This window comes from Nycticebus coucang, chromosome 10 (genome assembly GCF_027406575.1).
Source record: "Nycticebus coucang isolate mNycCou1 chromosome 10, mNycCou1.pri, whole genome shotgun sequence".
In the NCBI taxonomy this organism is placed as follows: Eukaryota; Metazoa; Chordata; class Mammalia; order Primates; family Lorisidae; genus Nycticebus; species Nycticebus coucang.
Genome location: NC_069789.1, coordinates 51,624,720 through 51,648,688, shown reverse-complemented (window position 1 = coordinate 51,648,688; position 23,969 = coordinate 51,624,720). Strand labels below are relative to the sequence as shown.

Here is a 23,969-nt window from a genome sequence, read left to right as displayed (position 1 = left end):
GGGAGAAGAGGTGAGCTTAGGTAAAACCAATTATAATTTTTGCTAATTAAAGCATCTTTTAAATATAAGCCCAGCAACATTTTTTAAAGTATTGAGAAATAGTAAATTTTTTTGTTTTGAACATGATGAAAGCTAGTTCAATTTATGTATGTCAAATAATTTTCAGAGTAGAGTCATTTATATTCTTAGGCTGCATTCTTGCTTAGTGTATTTCTGAGAGAATGTAGTGAAGTCTTCAGGGTCAACCCTGAAACCTTGGACAAAATCTTACAAGGGAAAGACTAATTTTAGGTCAAGGGGAATGAAGAATGAGCCATGCATCTTTCATAGGGATAATGAAAACAGTAAGACAGCAGAATAATTAAACCCACACATGCAAACACAATTAAAACAAATTAACATAGAAATTAAAATTACAATGCTTTAAAAACCATTGTCTTTTTTCCTATAAGCTTGTGAAACAGCTTATTAAAATTTTAGGGAAAAATATATTTAAGGCTTTTGTATCTTAATCCATAAGAAATATTCAGTAACAGGTAAATAGAGTGCTTGTTACATATTGATAAATGTGTGGCCTCTTCTGCTTTCCATCTGTAAAGAAAGAAAAAAATCCAATTGCTTTATCTTCACTTAGATTTAGCTATAGGGTTATATTACATATCTATTCAAAATAAATCCTTTAGCTCAGTTCTATATGAAAGTACTAACAAATGGTGAAGATTTTGTGCAAATAAATGTAAGTCATAGAAATGTAGACTCAGCTACAGATTTTAATTCATATCTTGGATATGACAACTATATGAAAATAGTGTCAAAAATAAAGGCAGTTCTTGAGACATGAAGCAACCCATTCTTCCTGATCTGGCATGCTGGTAAAAAGGAGTAGAAGTCAGTGATGCTTCATAGATGTGAGAGCTTGAGCTTGGGATTGCCTTAACCATGCACAGCCTTCCATACATCCTTGGACACCTTCAGTTCTTCAGGCTGAGCATATTCTGCTTGGGAAGCATTGTGCCCTTCAGCCATCCTTATGTGTGTCCTGCTGTCTCTACCTCTGGAAGCTTTCTGACTGGAGCCTGGTAATTCACTTTGGACCATTTTAGAGACCCCTTTGCCGCCACCCGAGGGCTGTCTCAGCCAATGGAACTAATTTCTTCACCGTGGTCATATGCTCCACCACTACTTATATATTTCACTTCTTGATGAATGTGTGTATGAGTGTGTGTACACATAAACACAACTCCAAAATTTTCCCTGACTCTTATCAAACACATTCAAGAATGTGGAAAGTTGGGCGGTGCCTGTGGCTCAAGGAGTAGGGCGCTGGTCCCATATGCCGGAGGTGGGGTGTTCAAACCCAGCCCCGGCCAAAAACCACACACACACAAAAAAAGAATGTGGAAAGTTTATACTCAGGCCTTCCGGGAAGTATGACAGTCATCTGGTTTCTAAAAGTTTGAAGGACCCAGGCCCTGCAGTTCCTGGGCTTTTCTTGTTGTAGTGTATGTGGCTTTCACATTTGCCCCACCATCTGCTATTACCCACAGTGTACATTCAGAAAATGGATGTATGTTTCTTCTGGCCCCAGGTTGCCATTCACAGCCACATACTGCATAGTAGTGACATTCTTTCAAAGATTCTTGTGTAGTATCGAGAAGGTCAGACAGTAACATTTTCTGCTAGTACTTCTTCAAGGCTTAGTTATTTCCTTCATAATGTCCTTGAAGGTAGCCTGGTCCGCTGAGCTGACAGGTTCTGCAGTGTTTCCCTGCACGCTCGGGAAGGTGGTCTGGAGGTCGGGCAGCATACGGCTGCTGGTCGTCTCCCAGGCTTCCTCCTCTGCTTTGCCTTTAGCCTTCTCCTTGTGGCACTGCGCTGGTGGACTCACCACCTCCTCACCCTACTGTGGAGGCCAGGTCTGTGGTGCCCCCTTGGCAAGGAGCCTGGGCCCTCCCCATCTGCAGACAGAGGTAGAAGCAGCTACTCACTATGGAGCATAAGGCCATAAATGGTAACCCAGTTGTAGAGGCCTGAGGGAAGTGAGAGTCAGTAGAGCGTCTTGAATCTCAGCTGGGGAAGTGGGTCACTCCCAGAGGGAACAGGTGAGGCCTGGTTGGGGGTCATTGTGCTTGTCTTCATCCCGGCATCACACACAGTGCCTGTGTCATCCTGAGTTCCTACCCCTATGGCAAGACATGACTCAGGCCAAGAGGCTGCTGTGGCATGGAGCTCTCATGTAGGTATTTTTTAAACAGCTTTATTGGGACATAGTTCATATACCAGACTACTCACCCATGTAGAAAGTACAGTCAGTGGCTTTAGTGTCTTCATAGATATGATTCACCTATCATCACCACCAATTTAATATTTTCATCACCTTGAAAAGAAACCCTACCTTTTAGCTGCCCTCCTCCCCAAGCAGCCACTAATCTACTTTCTGTCTCCATCGAGTTCCCTGTTCCAGGCTTTTGTATGAATGGAATCATGTAATATGTGGCCTTTTGTCACTGGCTTACTGTGCTCAGTCTGGTGTTTTCAAAGTACTTCCGTGTTATAGCACATACCACGACTTCAATCCTTTTTACAACCGAATAATACTCCATTGTCTGTATACCACAATATGTTTATCCAGTCATCTGTGGAGGGCCATAGGTTGCTTCCACTATTTGGCTATTGTGAATGATGCTTCTATGAATGTCAGGGTACAAGATTTTGTGTGAACATGTTTTCATTCATCGGGTTATATACCTGGGAGTGGAGTTGCCAAGTCATGTGGTAACAGTTGACTCATTTGAGGAACTATCAGACTGTTTTCTAAAGCAGTCGCATCATTTTACCTTCTTACCAGCAGTGTGCGTTGGTTCCAGTTTCTCCATATCACCACCAGACACTTGTTCTGATTTTTGATTCTAGCTAGCCTAGTAGGTATGAACTCATGTAGGTTGTGAAAAGATTTGTGAGGGATTTTCCTTTTTTCTAAGAGTTTTTTTTAAGGCAATATGTTTGGGGGAGCACTTCCTTTCCTGGTCTCTGTAAAAGCATAACTACTAAAGGAGCCTGTTTCCTGTCCCAATAATGAGATTTCAATATTTGTTAGTGCAAAAATTTCATTAACTAAAACCAACGTGGGACACTCTTATGTGTGAGTCAAAGGGAGGGCGTAGTGGGAGAAGAAGCTGGCAGATGGATCAGCTGCCTGGGGGCTGGTCTCTCTGGCCTGCTCACCTATGCCTGTGTGTCTGACCAGGCCTTTGCTTTGCAGGCGGACTGGCGCTGGCCCAGGTGCTCTTTTTCTATGTCAAGTACCTGGTGCTCTTTGGCATCCCAGCTCTGCTCATGCGCCTGGACGGACTCGAGCCACCGCCCCTCCCTCGCTGCGTGAGCACCATGTTCAGTTTCACTGGGATGTGGAGGTCAGTCGCTTGGTTTGTTAACATCCTTTGGGGGGATCCAGTGGGAGGGAGCCAGGGCTGGACCCACTTTGAAGAGTCTAGTCACTATCCTCTCTCTGCTCTTCACTCAAGCCACATTGATTTCTTCACCTAACAATTACAAAATGACCATCCATGGTTTCTGGCCCTGTCTCAATTATCAGACTGCATAGGTGAGACAAAGTTTCTCTCTACGTCTGTGTATCAGCACACAAAGGGTTATGTATGAAGTGGTTTCTTACCAACTTAGGGCATGCTACTACATGTATTAATTTATATTGATTATTTCTATTGATGTTTTTCTTGAAAATGATACCTTAGTATAGGTGAGACTAGTAAGAAAAATAGACTCAGGATAATAGCATAGGCCAGTGTTGCCATTTACTAGTTCTCAAATCTGGGGCAATTTACTAAATCTAAGTTTCAGTTTTCTTATCTTTTAAACAATAATAATAGTGATGATAATACCTATCTCCAAGAGTTGCTTTGAAGATTCAATCGCCTAATGCATTTAGAGCAGCTGGCACATAGCAGGTGTTTACAAATGTTATAAAGGTTAACTTTAAAGCCTATTTTATTTCTATACTCAATGGTCATGGATAGACAGATTTTTTTTCTCCTGAATTTTCTTTCTATTCTTGATTTTTGTCCCATAAACTTATTGTTAGTCTCAAATCTTTGTTTCCTTAGGCCCCTGCCATTTCTGATTGATGTTTTTCAGGTGCACCTGCTCACTGTTGTGTTTTTCTTATCACTTTCAGGGTGTTAACACATGACAAGATTATTTTTGTAATTGCAGAGCTAGTGAAGAACCACAGGGTTGGCACCGTCACACCATGGGACTCTGCGCCTGCTGATGCTTTGCTCTCTAGGGACCTTGTTTGCCTCTCCTCAGCTCTGTGCTGCTCAAAACTGCCATGCTGCTTCATTCTTGGGACTTGTTCATTCTTATATTTCATCCTTGTAGGCAGAAACCCCAAGACATAGGTGGGGAGAAGTTCAGTGAATTCTTATTGTCATATCTAACATCGATAGTCAAGCAGGTGGATAGCGCTCAACATCTTGGTTTAACATAGTAACTTATTACAGATGCTGAACTTATCTAAGCCTGTGTGTGTGTTTGAGAGAGAGAGACAGTCTCACTGTGTCACCCTGGGTAGAGTCTGTGCATCAGTGCTCACAGCAGACTTAAACTTTTGAGCTTAAGCAATCTCCTTGCCTCAGCCTCCTGTGTAGCTGGGACTACAGACGCCTACCTTGACACCTGGCTAGTTTTTCTATTTTTAGTAGAGATGCAGTCTCGCTGTTTCTTAGGCTAGTCTCGAACTTCTGAGCTCAAGCAGTCCACCCACAGTGCTAGGATTACAGGCGTGAGGACTGCACCTGGCCTATCTAAACCACTTTAAACACATTTTATGTTTGGTCCAGTTTGCTTCTGGGGTTAGAAATTTCATATGGTTACTGCAAGGAATTTTAAGTAATTTCTTTGATTTGTCCTTAATTACTTCACCAAATACCATAGGTTGCCCTGTTTTAATGACAAGATTGGGGAATACTGATAAAGGAGCTCTCTCTAACTAGAAGGCTAGGGAGTGTTTTTTTATTCAAATGTTATTTGAATAACATTTATTCTAAAAGGGAGCCTGGTTGGATAGCTCTGTTAACTTTTGACCTACTCATAAAAGGAAATTTACTGAGTCAATGTGTTGAGACCCAGCCTGTCACCAGTGTCTGGTTCAAAGCCAGCCTGCTTCCTGTGCCTACTCAGTGTGAATGCTCGTATCAATGCATTTCTTGGGAAGCACATTCTCCTAAAAGTTTTCTCCAGTGTTGGCATAATAAAATTCCAGGCAGCCATGCCAGCTCCTGGCTCCTTGTCCAGAGATACAGATCATCAATTGTCACGAGAGACAACTTAGAACAATTGACTATATTTCACACTCAGAATGGCTTCTTCTTGTCCCTTAATTATTTTACTTTTTGTTCAAGAAAGACCCTCAGTTCCATATAAAATCACAGAGGTGGAGAGACCAGGTCTGCCAAGACCTTTGCTGGTTTCTTGATTAGAACTAAACTGAAATAGTTTAGACCCCAGGCTGGTTGAAACTTTCTTCTCCTTCTCCGTTAAAGCTTTAAGACAAATGTGGGCAATTGAATAAGTTACTCTGAGGAAGAAGTTCTAGGGTAGTCCCTGGGGGTGATGTGGTTCTAAGAAGGGGTGTTTCTGAGGGCATGTGATGAAATAATAAACAGGGTCTTTTTGGGGCGTGCCCTGGGCTCTGATCCCAGCTTGCATAGGTCTAGGTTTTCCCCTCTACATTTTTGTTTTAAGTTTCTTAAAGGGTTTTCCAAGTTTGTGTGTTACTCAAGTAGAAATACCTTGAGTCTTTGTACCCATTCCATACTGAGTAGTTGAATTTGGGAATAGAGATTTACTTTCTCTGAGCTACAGTATACATCGTTAAGTATCAGAGTTGTTTTTTAATTTAAAAATGAATAAAAATTAGATCTTAGTCTTCTGCACTATTTTTAAATGCTCCTTCATCCTTAGAAGAAGGCTTACTGTATTTTTTGTTCAGCATCTGGTAGCCGTAACCCTGTCACTGGTTCTTGTCTCCATTCTTGAACTTTTCTCTTTAAGAATGCTTATTAAGAGAAAAAAGTGTTGAACTCGTAATTTCTACTAACAGTTAACTTTACATGAATTTTTCTGGGCCATCTATTGAGGTACAGCTGCACACAGGGAATGGCTCCCTCTTCCTGAATTTAGGTTTGAGAAGAATTTAGACATGAGCAGATATGAGATCTGGCAGTGCACATTATTCTGCTGGCCATGACAGCCATTCACTCGGTGACACAGAGGACAGGGCAGACAGGTGGTGGGGGTAAGAGATTTAAAGACCATATCTAGAGATTGTTTGATGATTACTCGAACTTCTAGAAAATATATTCTGAATGGGTTTTAGAATTAATGATGAGACATGGATTTTTAGCCCACTGTTTAAAGGAGTCGACACGTGAGCTCTGTGCTGATGGGTCCCACCATCTTTTAGCCACTTAGCCCTGAGAGAAGTCACCATGGTGTGTCAGAGGAATCTGAGCTCCACAACACAGAGCTCAGGCCATTACCAGAGACACAATATTCCTTGACAAGATAGTTCAAATTGACCATAAAAAATTGCTTTTCACCCAGATGACTCAAACCTGAATGTTATGACCTGATGGATTTATTTTTTTTCCTCTCTCAGCTCTTGTCTTTCGTTTAATTTCTGCTCAGATATTTGCAGGCATAACGAGGCTCTACGGAGCATGTGTATTCCCACTTGCCTGATTTTTCCATGGTCTTACGGACCTGAGAAATTGAGAATTTTCTGCTTGATTTTTAGGTTTCATGTTTTAATTTAGATCAGCTGAGATCAATAGTGAGCATCTTTTGCCAGGAATCATTAAAGATGACATTGCTTGTCTGAGGTTCCAAATTAGACATCTGATCCTGTCCCCGATTTGATTTCTAGTTATGGAAGCAAAGCGTGCAAAGTGATAAAATTTCCCATGGTAACAGTAGTGAGTTGTGGGTCAGTTTCAATTATCTGAGGAATCTGGCATGGCTTACTCTCTGTGTTTCTTGAATTACGATAGTCTTGGGTCTACGTAAGCAAACTCATGCATCACTGTTCATGCTACAGGGATCTGGGTGATGGTCGTGACTGCTGGACTTTAATACATGGGCATATTTTTAGCCTGGGGTGGGAATTGGAAGCCCCTTCTTTCCATTAGGCATCAATTGCATGGACTGTAAGGTCAATGGGAGGATTTAGGTCCCTAGGTACAGAGTTGGCCCGGGTGTGTGGTAGATGATAAACTAGCTCCTCAGACTGCTGGCTTTGCATTAGTCCTACCTCTGAGTCACGTGCAACCTCCAGTTGGTGGGCAGAATGGCAGGCAGGGAGTTGGTGAAATATATATCATGCCTTCCGGCTTTATTAAGAAAGCAGGGAGCATAAAGGAGAAAATGTGGAATAGGTACCATTAATTAACATGCACAATTTTTGTTTTTGGAGGGAGTCTTGTGACCAAGAGCTGGCTACTCACTAGCAATATGACTTTGGGCAAATTGGGTTCCCTGGGCCAATCTTTTCATCTCTACAGTGAGCATAATGATAGTACTTGCCTCATAGGGATGGTATGAGGATTGATTGAGCCTGGCACATGGTAGGTCTTTAGGAAGTGGTAGCTTTTTAGTATTAACACTTTTTTCTTTTGCTTAAAAATCTAACTGAGTCAGAGGTGACTGAGAGACTCCACCTGCTGACAGGCCGAGTGGAGAAGCAGGGATCAATGATGAGGCAGGCTGAGAAAAGGCTCAGTCGGCACCACTCCTGAGATGTGATGATTCCAAGCAGAGACCAGGGTGGGAAAGTCACAGGTTCTGCCTTCAGAGGAGGGGCCTTGCCATGTCACTTCTGTCTCCTCTCTTATCTGTTCAATAAATTATTAGGAGCAGAACCTTGTCACTAGAAGAGATGATGCCTGCATTCCCTTCCATTTCTATCTTTTATTAGCCCCAATTACATTGAATGGTGTTGTATCCTGGTGCTAAGTACCCCCACCCCCATGAGCCTCTCTATTCCTCTGTTTCTGGGGTATTCACATAGGGCTAATCACAGCATTTGCCTCATTGAGTTGTTGCAAGGGTTAAGGAAAAGCATACATTGAAGCACTGAATACAGAGCTAGCCAGGATGCAGACCCAGGCACTGAAACATCAGCTAGTAATCAGTGTTACAGATGTGAGAGTGAAATTTACACCCGGTTTTTTTTAATTTCCCAGAAAAGAAAGGCCTAATAGCGTAGGTGGTTGGAAGGGGACTTGGAAAGTGGCAAGGGTGGGTGACAATATGTGGAAGATGTCACTTCAAAAGGGAAGCATGGGAGTCCCCTGAGTCTGCCCCTGTGTGATCTCCCTCTGAATGGACAAGCAGAGTTCTTATTAATACAGCTTTGTAAACAGTGTCCAGCCCTGGACACTCACATCACCTCAGATCTGGGGGCATTTTCAGTCAACCTTCCTCTTGCATGATCCCATCTCAACAGACTCAGGAAACAAGCCTTTCTTCTCCTAACACCGATGTTCTAAAATACCCTTTTTCCTCCAGACGTAGATGACCATGGATCAGAGTAGAAACGGGCTATCAAGTTCAGGGAGATGTTATGATCCATCAGCATGTTTTGCTTCCTGGGTTTATATTTGCTTCAGAGACGGTATGTCCTCTCCTTTTTCTCCCTGTGTAGAAGATTCTTTTTCTCTTTTTTAGTTCCCTTACTACTTACAAGCTCTTAGACTGCAGGCTTTTAGAGTAGGAAGTAATCTGATGGATGAAACACCAGGGTATCTTCAAGTGGAAGGTGCTGGTTGCCAGTCAACAGTGTTTGAGAGCACAGATCGGGGAGCAGACTGCCTGGGTTTGAATCCTGGCTCCACTGTAATACATATCAGCCGTTGACCTCTCTGTGCTGTATGTCCCTTCTGTGTAAAGTGCAGATGCTGGCCCACCTCCTGGCCCACATAGGAAGCACCCTGTACATTCATGGGAACAGTCACACCCTCCTTGCTCACACCCCACCAGATTCAAGCCCTTCTAGGGCAACCATGTCTTGTTCTTATCTGGCATTGTGTCCCCAGCACCCCCTCTGTGCCCGGCATTTAGTGGGCATTCTGGAAATCTGTCAAATGAAGATGGTCACTCTTCCGCAGTTTTGACCACCAGGTCTAAGAGTAAGAATGTCAAACACTTTGATCTGGCAGCTGAGCATCTTTTCTCTATAGCTTGCACTGACATGTCACCGTAGGTGGGCCAAGCCCCGACCAGGGCTACCTTCTTTCTTTCCCCATTTTACTTGTTAACTATTATTACATGATATGGCATAATACTGTCTGCCACAATTTTCTTGAGAATGAATTTGTCTTGTAAGGAATCTAGAATGGGGACTATATGCCTTTCTTACTTTGTTACTGTCATTATTTTATTAAACGGTGTGCCATGTCTTGGATATGGGATGAGGAAGAACGTTGAAAACGCAAGAAAGGGAAAAAAAGGGTTTGATTCACACTGCTGTGAGAGAGGAGTTTGACAACTTTGTTTTGAGGATAGGATTTTTCTGAGGGAGGTTCTGATGAAAGGAGATATCCTAATCTCTTGTGAAGGAAGGTAAAAAACTTGGATGCAGGGCTGGAGGTGAAGCCCTCTGAAACGTGCCTCCAGAACAACCCAACTGCTAACAGTAATAGTGACCGTAACCACACCAACTGCAGCAGCAGTAAACGCACGATGCTTCCATGCTGCCAGGGCTGCTCTAAGTACTTTGTACATACTCAAAATTTATTAAATCCTCTGAAAAGCCCTATGAAGTAGGTACTGTTATTATCACCACTTTAGAGATGATGAAGCTGAAGCAGAAAGGTGAGTAACTCTCCTTAAATCACACAGCTAGTTGGGGGGTGGAGACAAGATGGCTGACTGAAGCCAGCTTTCCACAGAGGCTCCCGTCCAGAAGGAGAGTTAAAGGACAGAAATTTAGCAAGTAACCTGGTGGATTAGAGCTGTACCAAGAGAGAAGGTTGAAGAACACACATCAACCCTGCTGAGGTGAGCTGCGACCCCAAGGATACAAACAAAAGGTACAGAATCCATCACCAAGTGGATGGGAGTCCCCTCCCCCATGAGAATGGCTCGGAGTGCCCCACAAATAAATGAGCAGAGTTCAAAAGTCCTCCCACTATACTCCACGGGAGAGACCCTCTAAAAACTGGACTTACCTCTCCTACCAGGGTTCCAGGGAGCTCTCCTGCCAGGGATAAAACTGTGTAAAACTGTATATACCCTCTACCTGCAATTCTGAGCTCCCAGCACTTCTCTCCACTCTCACTCTGAGGTCTGGAGGCTTGTCCCCCAGGAGTCCAGATTCTTGGGTGATTTCTTGAGGAGTGTGGACAGGGCCTGGACTGCAGCTGGTCTGCGCTGATTCTGCAGCACAGGAGTGAGGAGAGGACGGTCAGCTGAGAGGGAATCATGCTGGAGTGGCGGTGCCCCAAGGTGCAGAGCAGTAGCCGTTTTGGCAACCCCCGGATATTCTGAAGTCACACCCCCTGTCTCTCTGAGCAACCGGAGGAGACCAGGCATCTTCTCAGGTGGCAACCACCAGCGGAACAGATCTGGGACGGAAATGCAGGCCCTGTGAGTAAAGGGTTTGCCCGAGGTGGTACTAGCCTGGGTGGAGATCAGGGTCTAGAAAACGCATGCGCAGAGCCGGGAGATTCCCAGGGCAGGGCCAACCCAGAGGACCGCTTTACTGAGCCTAAGATGCACCCAGCCCCCACAGGACCATCAGCTTAAACAAAGGAGGGCAGGCAGAGGCTGGAACTGACAGGTAACCATGCTGCGAATACAAACTACAGCTGAGACCTTACAGCAGCACAGACAGGGCCTGAGGCACAGGTTCTGGGAACTCAAAACAGCTTCTCTTCTGTGGGACAGAAAAAAATTCTCGCAAAGTTGTTCTGTTCTGTCAGTAACATCAATTTGGGGCAGGGCTGGAACTGAGTGAACAACCCCAGCCTCTCAAGGTTGTCAGGCCTCATCTCCCCCAGCTGGATAGAGGCAGAGAACAGTGGCCTGGCAGAGCAGACATAGATCGCCTTGTGATTAAGGCAGGTGCAAACCCCTGGAGTATCTGCTCATTGGAGGCAACTGGATCACAGCCCTGCGAGGTTATCAGTGACTGGGTGTGACAGAGGTGCAAGGTGGGGAAGGAGGCATCAACCTTCCCAGACTAATCAATTTGATGGGTGGGTTCTCCTCACTTCACGGAGTACCGGAGCAAGTCATATTTGAGTTGTCAGCAGACCCCTGTGATCTAGTTACCAGAGACCTTTTAAACTCTCCCACCTGAGACAGGTGCTGACTGAGACAATTGATTTGGACCTTTTGAACTGAGCCAATCGCCCAAGGACTATCCAAGTGGTGCCCTGGGTGTGTGGTTGTAGGAAGGTTTGAGTTTCCTTTTCCAATTGTTACCTGTGGGGGGGTGGGTGACTTAATTGCTGGTATTTCTTCACAGCTGTGACTTCAACCCAGAGTAACTGTTTCACTAGGGTCAGACAGAGACTAGCTGAAAACAAGACAGAGCCACTTAGCCCCACCACACCAAACAGGTCCCTAGTTTCTCAGGCCGTAGCACTGTATGGGCCCTCGACAAAGCTCCAGGGGAAAAGTCAAATGGTGTCAAATAATCATGGGGCAGAATTAGCAGAAAAACTCTGGTAACATGAATAACCAGAATAGATCAACCCCCTCCCAAGGAAAGATATGGCAGATGTAACTGAAGATCCCATTCATAAACAACTGGCTGAGATGTCAGAATCAAATTCAGAATTTGGATTGCAAACAAGATGAATAGAATGGAGGAAAATTTGGAATTAGAAATTCAAGGAGCAATTCAAAAGTCGAAATTAGAAATTCTAGGAGAAATTCAAAAGTTGTCTCAAGAATTCAACAAATTTAAAGACAAAACCACCAAAGATTTTGACACACTGAAGCAAGTATTTGCAGCCTTCAAAGATCTGAAAAATACGGTAGAATCCCTCACAGTGGAGCAAGCAGAAGAAAGGATTTCTGACCTTGAAGACAAAGCCTTTGAACACTCCCAAACTCTCAAAGAGGAAGAGAAATGGAGAGCAAAAATGGATCATTTGCTCAGAGAGCTCTGGGATAATTTGAAGAAGGCTAATATCCACCTCATTGGAAACCTGAAAGTAATGAAGTGGCTTCGCAAGGCACATAGGCTATTCTCCATGAAATTATGAAAGAGAATTTTCCAAACATGCCAAGAGATTCTGAAATTCAGATAGCACACAGTTTCAGAACCCCAGCACCACTCAATCTGAATAAGACATCCCCCAGGCATATCATAATTAACTTCACTAAAGTTAATATGAAGGAGAAAATTCTGAAAGCAGCCAGACGTAAGAAATCCATTACCTACAAAGGGAAGAATATTAGAATCACTGCAGATGTTTCTGCTGAAATTTTCCAAGCCAGAAGAGGGTAGTCATCAACTTTTAATCTAAAACAAAATAACTTTCAACCCCGAACTTTCAACTGAGTTTCATTTATGATGGAGAAATTAAATACTTTAATGACATTCATATGTTGAAGAAATTTGCCATAACCAAACCAGCTCTTCAGGATATTCTCAGACCTATCCTCCATAATGACCAGCCCAATCCTCTACCACAAAAGTAAACTCACTCAGAAACTTTTGATCAAACTCCAACTTCCACACTGGTGAAAGGATTAAAAATGTCCACTGGACTTTTGAAACACTCTATACCCAAAATTTTACCAGACTTATCAATAGTCTCAATTAATGTGAACGGCTTAAACTGTCCTCTAAAGAGGCACAGGTTGGCTGACTAGATACAAAAACTCAGGCCAGATATTTGCTGCATACAAGAATCACATCTTACCTTAAAAGATAAATATAGACTCTGTGAAAGCATGGTCATTCATATTTCAGGCAAATGGTAATCAGAAAAAAGCAGTTGTTGCAATTCTATTTGTGGATATAATAGACTTTAAACCAACAAAAGTAAGGAAGGATAAGAATGGTCACTTCATATTTGTTAAGGGGAATACTCAATATGATGAGATTTCAATTATGCATATTTAGGCACCCAACCAGAATACACCTCAATTTATAAGAGAAACTCTAACAGACATGAGCAACTTGATTTCCTCCAGCTCCATAATAGTAGGAGATTTCAACACTCCTTTGGCAGTGTTGGACAGATGCTCCAATAAGAAGCTGAGCAAAGAAATTTTAGATTTAAATCTAACCATCCAACATTTGGATTTAGCAGACATCTACAGAACATTTCATCCCAACAAAGCTGAATACACATACTTCTCATCAGCCCTTAGAACATACTCCAAAATCGATCACATCTTAGGTCACAAGTCTAACCTCAGTAAATTTAAAGGAATAGAAATTATTCCTTGCATCTTCTCGGACCACTAACATATTGAATGGAGTTAAATTGAAATCATTTTTACTCAGAGCAGGAACTAGACAAGACTGCCCATTATCTCCACTGCTTTTTAACATTGTAATGGAAGTTTTAGCCATCACAATTAGGGAAGAAAAGGTGATCAAAGATATCCTTATAGGGTCAGAAGAGATCAAACTTTCACTCTCTGCAGATGATATGATTGTATATCTGGAAAACACCAGGGATTCTGCTACAAAACTCTTAGAAGTGATCAAGGAATATAGCAGCATCTCTGGTTACAAAATCAACATTTGTAAATCGGTAGCCTTTATATATACCAACAATAGTCAAGCTGAAAAAACAGTTAAGGACTCTATTCCATTCACCGTAGTACCAAAGAAGATGAAATATTTGGGAGTTTATCTAACAAAGGATGTGAAAAACCTCTATAAAGAGAACTATGAAACTCTAAGAAAAGAAATAGCTGAAAATGTTAACAAATGGAAAAACATACCATGCTCATGGCTGGGAAGAATCAATATCCTTAAAATGTCCACACTACCCAAAGCAATATACAATTTTAATGCAATCCCTATTAAAGCTCCACTGTCATACTTTAAATATCTTGAAAAAATACTTTGTTTTATATGGAATCAGAAAAAAACCTCGAATAGCCAAGACATTACTCAGAAATCAAAGCAGGAGGAATCACGCTACCAGACCTCAGACTATACTACAAGTCAATAGTAATCAAAACAGCATGGTACTGGCACAAAAACAGAGAAATAGATGTATGGAACAGAATAGAGAACCAAGAGATGAACCCAGCTACTTACTGTTATTTGATCTTTTACAAGCCAATTAAAAACATTCGGTGGGGAAAAGATTCTCTACAATGGTGCTGGGTGAACTGGCTGGCAACCTGTAGAAGACTGAAACTGGACCCACACCTTTCACCATTAACTAAGATAGACTCTCACTGGATTAAAAATTTAAACTTAAGACATGAAACTATAAAAATACTAGAAGAGAGTTCAGGGAAAACTCTTGAAGAAATTCGTCTGGGCGAGTATTTTATGAGGAGGACCCCCCCGGCGACTGAAGCAGCTTCAAAAATACACTACTTGGACCTGATCAAACTAAAAAGCTTCTGCACAGCCAAGAACACAGTAAAGCAAGCAGACATCCCTCAGAATGGGAGAAGATATTTGCAGGTTATGTCTCCAACAAAGGTTTAATAACCAGAATCCATAGAGAACTTAAACATATAAGCAAGAAAAGAACAAGTGATCCCATAGTAGGCTGGGCAAGGGACTTGAAGAGAAACTTCTCTGAAGAAGACAGGCGCACGGCCTACAGACATATGAAAAAATGCTCATCATCCTTAATCATCAGAGAAATGCAAATCAAAACTACTTTGAGATATCATCTAACTCCAGTAAGATTAGCCCATATCACAAAATCCCAAGACCAGAGATGTTGGTGTGGATGTGGAGAAAAGGGAACATTTCTACACTGCTGGTGGGAATGCACATTAATACATTCCTTTTGGATTGATGTTTGGAGAACACTTAGAGATCTAAAAATAGATCTGCCATTCAATCCTATAATTCCTCTACTAGGTATATACCCAGAAAGCCAAAAATCACATTATAACAAAAGATATTTGTACCAGAATGTTTATTGCAGCCCAATTCATAATTGCTAAGCCCAAGTGCCCATTGATCCACAAATGGATTAATAAACTGTGATATATGTACACCATGGAATATTATGCAGCCTTAAAGAAAGATGGAGACCTTACCTCTTTCATGTTTACATGGATGGAGCTGGAACATAGTAAAGTATCTCAAGAATGGAAGAAAAGTATCTAATGTACTCAGCCTTACTATGAAACTAATTTATGGCTTTCACATGAAACTATAACCCAGTTATAACCTAAGAATATGGGGGAGGGGGGGAGGATGGGCGGAGGGAGGGTGATTGTTGGGATTATACCTGTGGTGCATCTTACAAGGGTACATGTGAAATTTAGTAAATGTAAATATGAATATAAATGTCTTAACAAATAATCTAAGAAACTGCCAGGAAGCCTATGTTAACTAGGTGATAAAAATGTGTCAAACGGTCTATAAAACCAGTGTATGGTGCCCCATGATCTCATTAATGTACACAGCTATGATTTAATAATAATAAAAAAAACTTAAGTACTAAAAAAAAAAAAAAATCACACAGCTAGTGAGTAATGGAGCTGGGATTTGAACCGAAGCCCATGGCTTCAGAGTCTGTGCTCTTTATCGCTCCCTTTTACTGTCTAGTGCCATGGAACTGAAGCAGATGCTTCCTCCACGGTCTAGAGTGGGATACTTTATGATGGTATTTGGAATCTGGTGGAACCTGAGGCTGGCGATTGCTTGGTTACCAACTCCCTGGGAAGGGGCTGGTGCAGGGAGTGGTAGGAGAGTCCGTGTGCACCAGGGATGGGGAGGGGTAGAGTTGCCGTTTAACTGGAGTCACTCACTGGGTGATTGGGGTGGGGCTGCTAGGGGCTTCTGTTCCTTGTGTGACATCTCTTATCACAAACCCCAATCCAGAAACAGCTGCTCTGGTGGAACAGGGAAGGAGGGTTTTCCCTGGTCCCACATAGACTTAATTTCTCCTGCCAGTGTCTCCTCCTGCATCCTCCCTTCCCATGGTGACCTTGATGACTGTCTTCTTACCCTTCTCTGTTCCTTTATCTTGGTCAGGCTGGGTCAGGTCTTACCGAGGTGGAAGGAGAATTGCCCTACATCTGCCCATCTGCAAACTGCTGGGGCTCCCAGCTCTATTTTCTAATTCAGACCTCCCTTCAGCACAATATTGTTGCCCTCCACCCCACCTCAGTTCTGAGGATTAAATTCAAAGTACAAGCAGCCATGTCTCTTAGATGTTTATAAAAATGTTTTGTGAATGAATTTCATATACAAATGCAGATAAGTCTCTTGTTCTTTTCCTATTGAGTTTCCGCCTTTGGTCATAAGCTGAGAAAATCCATCTACACTCCGCCTGGAATTTATTTTTATGTAGGGAAGGAATTCCTAATTTGGGGATCCATGAACTCCCAAATCAGGTTATCTTCAGCTTCTCAAAAGACTACTCTCCATAGAATTCCAGCCACTTAGCATGAGGCCCAGCACATATTTGCTGAATGAAAATATGATTTCTCACTATCCCCAATTCCTTGAAAAGATAAAGAAAAACTGGGTTACAAATGAAGTATGAGTCTAACTTAATTTACTACCAGTGGTTAATTTGCCATCCTAATTGCATTTATGGTGATAATAAAATACCACTTTTGCCTTATCTCTGTTTCCTATGTTGACACGAGACCTTCTGGGCCCATCTCTGGCAGCATAAATGCTAGGTTTTGTGTTTCTTTAAAATGTGAATGTTTCCATCTTGTGTGTATTGAGAGACTAAGCCATTTGAACTGATAGAGTTTATGTTTCGTGATTGAGTCTAGTGGATAACTGGATCTGGCAAGGGGAAGCTGGTGAATGTGCTTGGCAAGGGCCCACGTCCTCTCTTCCTGACCTGCCTCACCCTGGTCTTAGTAACTAGGCAGAGCCTCTGGAGTCCCAGCTAGTCCCTGGCATGGGTGTGTACTTCGTGGACAGCTCACCATGCCATTTCTCATGGTTTTCTGACCGTCAGCCCACTGCCTTTCATGAAGAAACTTCTCAGGCTCTTCTTGCTGCAGCATTGCTGAAGGGTGCTCAGGAATGCCAGACAGGTGCCTCCTCCACTCTGCCTACCTAATTATCCAGTTATGCTCATGCTCTGTTGCAGATTGCATTCCACAAGGAGGACCATCAGAGCCCTATCAGGGAAGTAAAGCCAGAGCCTCTCTGCTTGGGTTTTTACCTCCACCTGTGAAACAGATTTTCCTGTCAGGATGCCATGGGGTGGGTGGCGGGGAAGGGCAGCTAGAACGTGGGTCTGAGCAGTTTCATCCTCTTCCATTTCTTTCTTTCCCTTCCCATAGTTCACGCATACAGCAGGTTTTCTACACCCTTTTCTGACCCTCTGTTATGACATACATATTCTTCTATAGGGAAGGAAGCCCTGTGGCCAGTCCGTATAGGCAGAACAGGATATTCCTTCTGTAATGTAAAGAAAAATACTTTAAGGCTTGACTCAGTTAATTTGATTCTGAATTTGTGAGAAGCCAGACAACTATCAGGAACAAGGGATGGCCGAGAACAAAATTCATTGTTTTACTTTTTAAAAAAATTCTGTTGTAATTAACTTATTTGTTCTTGTGTGTAATAGCATCATTAAATAACAATTGAGACATCATCATCCAGGAGAATTAGAGACACTAAGTCATATGTCCCAGATGACATAGCTAATATATGATAGCTACTTTTAAATCCTAATCTTCTTAATAAGGAAGATTTTGATGCATAAATGCATTTGCTCGTAGATGAGCATGTGAAAATTTGTATGTTTAGTTGCGCCATAGGTGGATATGTTTCCTTTTCTCACTATACAGAGAAGAAAAGCAGAAGTCTACAGTGTCTTCCGTTTTGGGAGTTGTGAGACTGCAGAGTACCGTATCTGCAGGCCAACCTGCCGTCTCGCCTCTAATCCACCTGTCTGCACAGAATGCAAAGGCTTTTCTCTTGGTATACTGAGTTCTCTGATACCGTCCAACTGCTTACTAATGCACACAATGAATACTCCTTCTACTGGAAGTGTAAACAGTAGTTAGGTTGCAGGGTGAAAGTTATGACAAATTCTTAGGTTGTCATTTTTTTTTTTTTTTTTGTAGAGACAGAGTCTCACTGTACCGCCCTCGGGTAGAGTGCCGTGGCGTCACAGGGCTCACAGCAACCTCCAACTCCTGGGCTTAAGCGATTCTCCTGCCTCAGCCTTCGGAGTAGCTGGGACTACAGGCGCCCGCCACAATGCCCGGCTATTTTTTGGTTGCAGTTTGGCCGGGGCTGGGTTTGAACCCGCCACCCTCGGTATATGGGGCCGGCGCCCTACTCACTGAGCCACAGGCGCCGCCCAGGTTGTCATTCTTGACGATGATGCTTTATTTGTTAGCACGGTGTATAAGCCTGGCTTTAATCTGCCTGTCCACATTCTTCTTACTAACCTGACCGGACAGTGGCAAAGAACAAGTGCTTGTTCCTCAGACCAGCCCACGTGGCGCTCTCGCAAACCTCTGTGGCTCTGGTGCTGGCTTTGTAGTACTTTAGGCTCAGTCACTGATCCTTCTCCTATCAGGCAAAACACCACTGAGCTTTTGCAGGTCAGGGACTGTCATATGTTCCTTACTATGTTCTCTTACTCCCTTCTTTATTTTGTATTTGGTATTTTGCTATAACACAGCCCATGTGTCTATATTTAACAGTAGCCTTGCATCAGATCATTGCTGTACCAAGATGGTCTGAGGAACAGGCATATGCACATTAGCCTCTCCTGGAAGCTTATTAGAAAGGCAGGATCAGGGCGGTGCCTGTGGCTCAAAGGAGTAGGGCACTGGCCCCATACGCCGGAGGTGGTGGGTTCAAACCCAGCCCCGGCCAAAAACAAAAAAAAAAGGCAGGATCTTAGGTCTCCCTCACCCAAGACCTGTCAAATCAGAATCTGCTTTTTGATAAGATCTCCTAGGAACATTATATATGCATTAAAATTTGAACAGCGTGGGGCCAGATAACTCCTTGGGACTCCTCCCTGATATACCATGGCACTGTAGACTACCTGGGTGATGGGCATGAGTAACTGGAGGTATGTCTGAATTTTCAATATCTTCCATTCCTGTGGGTCCCAGGGACCAGGCCCCAGAAGAACCTGAATGGGAGCTTTCCTGACTTCCCAAGGGATGAATGAACTTGACCAGCTGTAAGGCAGGAAGGGCCCTGGAGGGCAGCTCTTTGATGGAGAAAAGAAAGAATTGAGGAAGCCAGGTTGAGTTTGAGGTACTCCAGCCAGATGGGGGCCGCTGTTCTATAGCCACAAAAATTAGGAAAAAATGAGCCACCCGTTTGTTGTCCACAGGAAGCATTCGTCCCTCAACTTCTTTTTCTCTGTGCAATTTCTCTTTTCTGCCTTCCTTCCATTGTTCCCCTAGAATTGCTTCTTGTGTATAAGAAGCTCACAGATGAGGGACTCTGCCGTCCAGGAACCATCAACCTCTCCTGGCTGCTGGCTGAGTACCAGCAGACTACCTTCCCAGGATGGTGGAGGACGGCCTTCCCCCACCCATCCCCATTGCAGAGAGGGATATGATTCCCTCCGAGACTATTTACATATGAGGTAGGAGAGCTGACCTACTAGACTTCTGGAAAGCAATGCTAGTGGGACATGGCTTTACTATTGAAATAGAGATGACAGGTTCAAGTAGGCATATGTTTCTGGGAAAATGTTGCTAGCTACCAGGTATAGAGGATTTTCTAAGAACTTGACTAACATAGACACCGTGCATCCTGTAGGTGCCACCTGGGTTGTGGTGAGTGAGTGAGTGTGAAACAGTCAGGCGAGGTTGCTTGGTGTCTTATTCTAGCTGAGGATCTTTAGCTGGGGCTGGGAAGCGGTGTGCATTAGGAGACTAAGGGAAATGCACTTGCAGGAGCCCAAACCTCATTATGACACATTGTTATCAAAGTGTAAATCTACACATGATAATAATTATCTGGTTGTCAGCTGACTTAATTCATTGTAGTAATTATCATGGCAGTATGTTTCCAAGACTACTTGTATTTTTGTAGGATTAGTTACCCTTCTTGTGGTCTGCAGTTTTATTGTAAAAATTGACAACTAAGATCTTAAAATCCCTATGATTTCTCAAGAGAGTGTCTAGAATACAGGGTGTCCATAAAGTTCATGTGCAATTTAAAATAGTTTAATATCCTGGGGTGGCGCCTGTGGCTCAAAGGAGTAGGGCAGTGGCCCCATATGCCAGAGGTAGTTGGTTCAAACCCAGCCCCGGCCAAAAAACTGCCAAAAAAAAAAAAAGTTTAATATTCAAAGGACTGTGTTTTATATGATGTGTATTTTGTGTTTCATTCCCCATAAGACGGTTAGTTTTTCAGAAGTTACTAATAATATCTGCCAATGTTTGCCTTTGACTCAGTTGTTATCAACTAACAGGTGAATTGTGTGCTTCTCTTCCTCAAGGTTGTTAGTCACTTGAGTCCTAGAAACAGAGCAAGAAACTGGCCCAGTATTTCTCATAGGTTTGAGTAAAGACCTAAATTTGCGTTACATGCCGAATTCGGCTGTGATCCTTGGTTCTTGATATGAAAGAGGAGGGTTAGGAGCTACATCTCTGAATTAAGCAAAATCTATAGAAGCTCGAGGGTTCCAGGTCTTTTTCCTGTGGGTCAGATGAGAGGGAAGTGGAGGGTGACTCTCTCTCTCTCTGTAAAAGCCTCTGCTTCCCTAGCAGTGCCTTGCCATTGGGACTCAGAATTGTTTCAGCACCATTTAGGTAGCATGGACTTTTCCTTCTGACAAGTAGTTACAGAACCTGCCTTTAAGAAATCTATGCAGGCTTTTCTTATGTGAATTTGTCACACAAGTAACTCAACATGCTGTTCTTCCAAATTTAGGTGGATACTTTGGAAGTGCTGGCAGCAGGGAATGTGCCTTGAGATGTTTTCCTGGTACTAGGAAGGGCTGTCTGGAGCCCTCCCCTCCACAGTGCAGGGAACAGCCTCTGTGCCGAGCCGTGTGACTGGTGTGGGGTTAAACCCATGATCTGTTTGTTGGCTCTGAGCCCTGGGTGACAGGTGGAGGTGCCTAGTGGTGAGAGCAGCAAACAGTCTTTCAGTTGTTCTGGGGCAAGTTTTATCAGCCTCTCACTGAGCTGAGCATCCCAGTTGTATGACCTTTTCCCAAACTATTCTGCAACTTCATATTTGATTCTCAAATAGTCTAGATTGGAAGTCCTCAACCGTTTTGGCACCAGGGACTAGTTTCATGGAAGACAGTTGTTCCATGGACAGGGGTAGGGTGGTGGGGTGAGAGCTTAGGTGGTGATGTGAGTGATGAGGAATGGGTGTAAATATGTAAATACAGGTGAAGCTGCGTCCCTGAATGGGCTGCTGCTCACCACCTGCTGTGCAGCCGTTTCTAAGTTTCATGGAAGACAATTTTCCACAGCCAGGATATGGAGGTGAGGAGTGGCAGAGCTCTGTGGCCTAGCTCCTAACAGACTGGTGGACTGGTACTGGTGCTGGCCAGGAGGTTGGGGACTGCAGGATTATTTTCATTCCTACGTATTTTAACTGATACTCTATTTAGGTACATTGTAAACACTCTCAGAATTCACTCTTCCTAAGAATCCAAACCCTCTTTGTTTGAGGAGTAGTTACTGAGCAACTACAACATGGCAGCTACTGAGTTATGTATGCGATACAGAGCTGAGTAGGGAGTCCCTGCCCTCAGGGATTGAAACCAGTAAGTAATGTGTCCAAAGACAGGCATGACCATTGCTGAGTCTGCGTAGGGCTTGAGTTTAAAATCACTTTCATGCCAATAATCTCATTTGTTGGGTCAGTGGATTAATCAGAGAGGATCTCATTTTTATTATTCTCATTTCCTTGATGAGAAAAATCCAGAGAAGGTAAATGATTTGCCTGAGAAGGTACATGGCAGACCTGGGACAACAGCATATCATCGCTGAATTGCACGTCCTCACTTCCTGAACGTTAGCTGCTTAAACAGTTTACCAGTAAGTAGCTTTAAACTGTCATGTCCTTAAAATGTAAATAGTGTAGTCAGTAAACACCATGGAAAATAAACCCAATGACACTAATTCCCTGAAAATAAGTGAAATAAATTGTTTTATTTGAGTAATGGTATGTCACTGTTGACAAAAGTTTGGGGGAAAGCAGAAAAATACTTTATACCAACTTATTTAAAAAGCACATCAGGGAGGTACGGAATCACATAGAGCAGAGGACAGAGTATGAGCTCTGGAATCTGACAGACACTGGGGCTCATCCTGTCCTTGCTGGTTCTGTGTCTTTGGTCAAGGTACTCAACTTGACTTTAGGTTTGCCTCCTGTCATTGGGCTTATGATGCCTACCTACTGGGGTACAGGTGAGGATCAAACCTGTATAAGTTAAGTAAGGTTCACATTTTATTTGATAATGAATTATACAGGTGTTTGGGGGGTGAGCTGACTTAAATATAAGCTACTTAGCATTTAGGGAGTTCATTTGGGGTCAGAAGGCTCGGTCATCCTCCAGGGTACTGCTACAAAGCTCTAGCATGTGGCTGGAGGGATTGAGGACTGGGATGGACGTGGCCTCGCAGAAAGTTTCTCTGACATCTCCCTGATGGATAGCACCTCTCCAGCCAGAGACGTTTTCCAGGATACACTTGTATGCACATCCTCTGGGAAAGCACTTGTCCAGACCACTTGTTCAGGGGGAGCTCTGACTATCCATCCACATTTCGTTTATTCATTGATGAAATAAATATTTGCTGGGTGCCTATTGTGTGCCAGCAACTGTGCTAGGTGCTGGGACATGGTAGTAAAATGAATAAGATAAAAAACATAATAAATAAGGAAATAATATGGTGTGTTAGGACATGCTGTTACGGAAAAAAAGAGCAGGGGAAAGGGATTTGGAAGTTCCACGGGAAGGGTTGCAGTAAACAGTCAATGACATTTCAGCAAACACTGAATTAGTGACTACTAAACCATAGTGGAAATACAAAGTTAGGTTCCTGCTAGCTTCTGGTCACAACCTTCTCATCAACTTATCAATACATAATTTTGTATGTGTTTGTACTTAACACCATCTTTACTATATATTGTTGGCTTATTAACATTGAACTCAGGACCAGCTGCACTATAACTTGTGCCTGAACAAAGCTAGCATTCACGATTTCTCCATAAAGCACATCACAGCCTTCTCATGCTTGGGAACATGGGACAGCACTTTGGCATTATTCTTGGGGGTCATTTTAAACAGTGACATCAACAGAAGCAAAAAAGTGTGAAAAAAATAGTGGCACTCAATAAATGGCAACAGAAAAAAACATTTATCTACAACACAAGAGCTGAAGCAAGAAGGCAGAGTGTGCCTCGTTTGACTTCAGCATGTCAGGTGACTGAAGTTTTTTGCCATGCCGAGCTTTTCTATGAATGGCTGCAGAAGTGCTTCCACTGTTGATTTTGGGGTTACAAATAAATTGTAATGAGTAGGTGAATTTGCAGATACAGAATCTATGAATCATGAAGATCAACTGCCAATGAGTGGTGAGGGTAGACCTCACTCAAAAGGTGACATTTGATGAAGACTTGAAGGCAAGCCTGTGAGTCATAGGGGATCTGGAGAAAGTGCTCCGGGAAGAGGGTGCAGGTCAAGCAAAGGGCCAGAGGCATGCCTAAAGTGCTCAAGGAGGAGCAAGGAGGCCACCGGGGCTGTTACGGAACATGAAGTGAGATGGGGTAGAAGAGAAGACTTTGTAAGCCATTGTGCATC

At 43.1% G+C, this 23,969-nt stretch overlaps 1 protein-coding gene across 1 annotated transcript in view; it reads left to right on the top strand.

Annotated features, from left to right (window-relative positions):
* HHAT (hedgehog acyltransferase) overlaps positions 1-23,969 on the top strand; it is a 387,319-nt gene that overhangs the window by 145,644 nt on the left and 217,706 nt on the right. Inside the window, exon 7 of the mRNA XM_053607789.1 lies at positions 3,263-3,413. Coding sequence (XP_053463764.1) covers positions 3,263-3,413 — 151 coding nt within the window. The remainder of the gene's footprint in view (positions 1-3,262; positions 3,414-23,969) is intronic.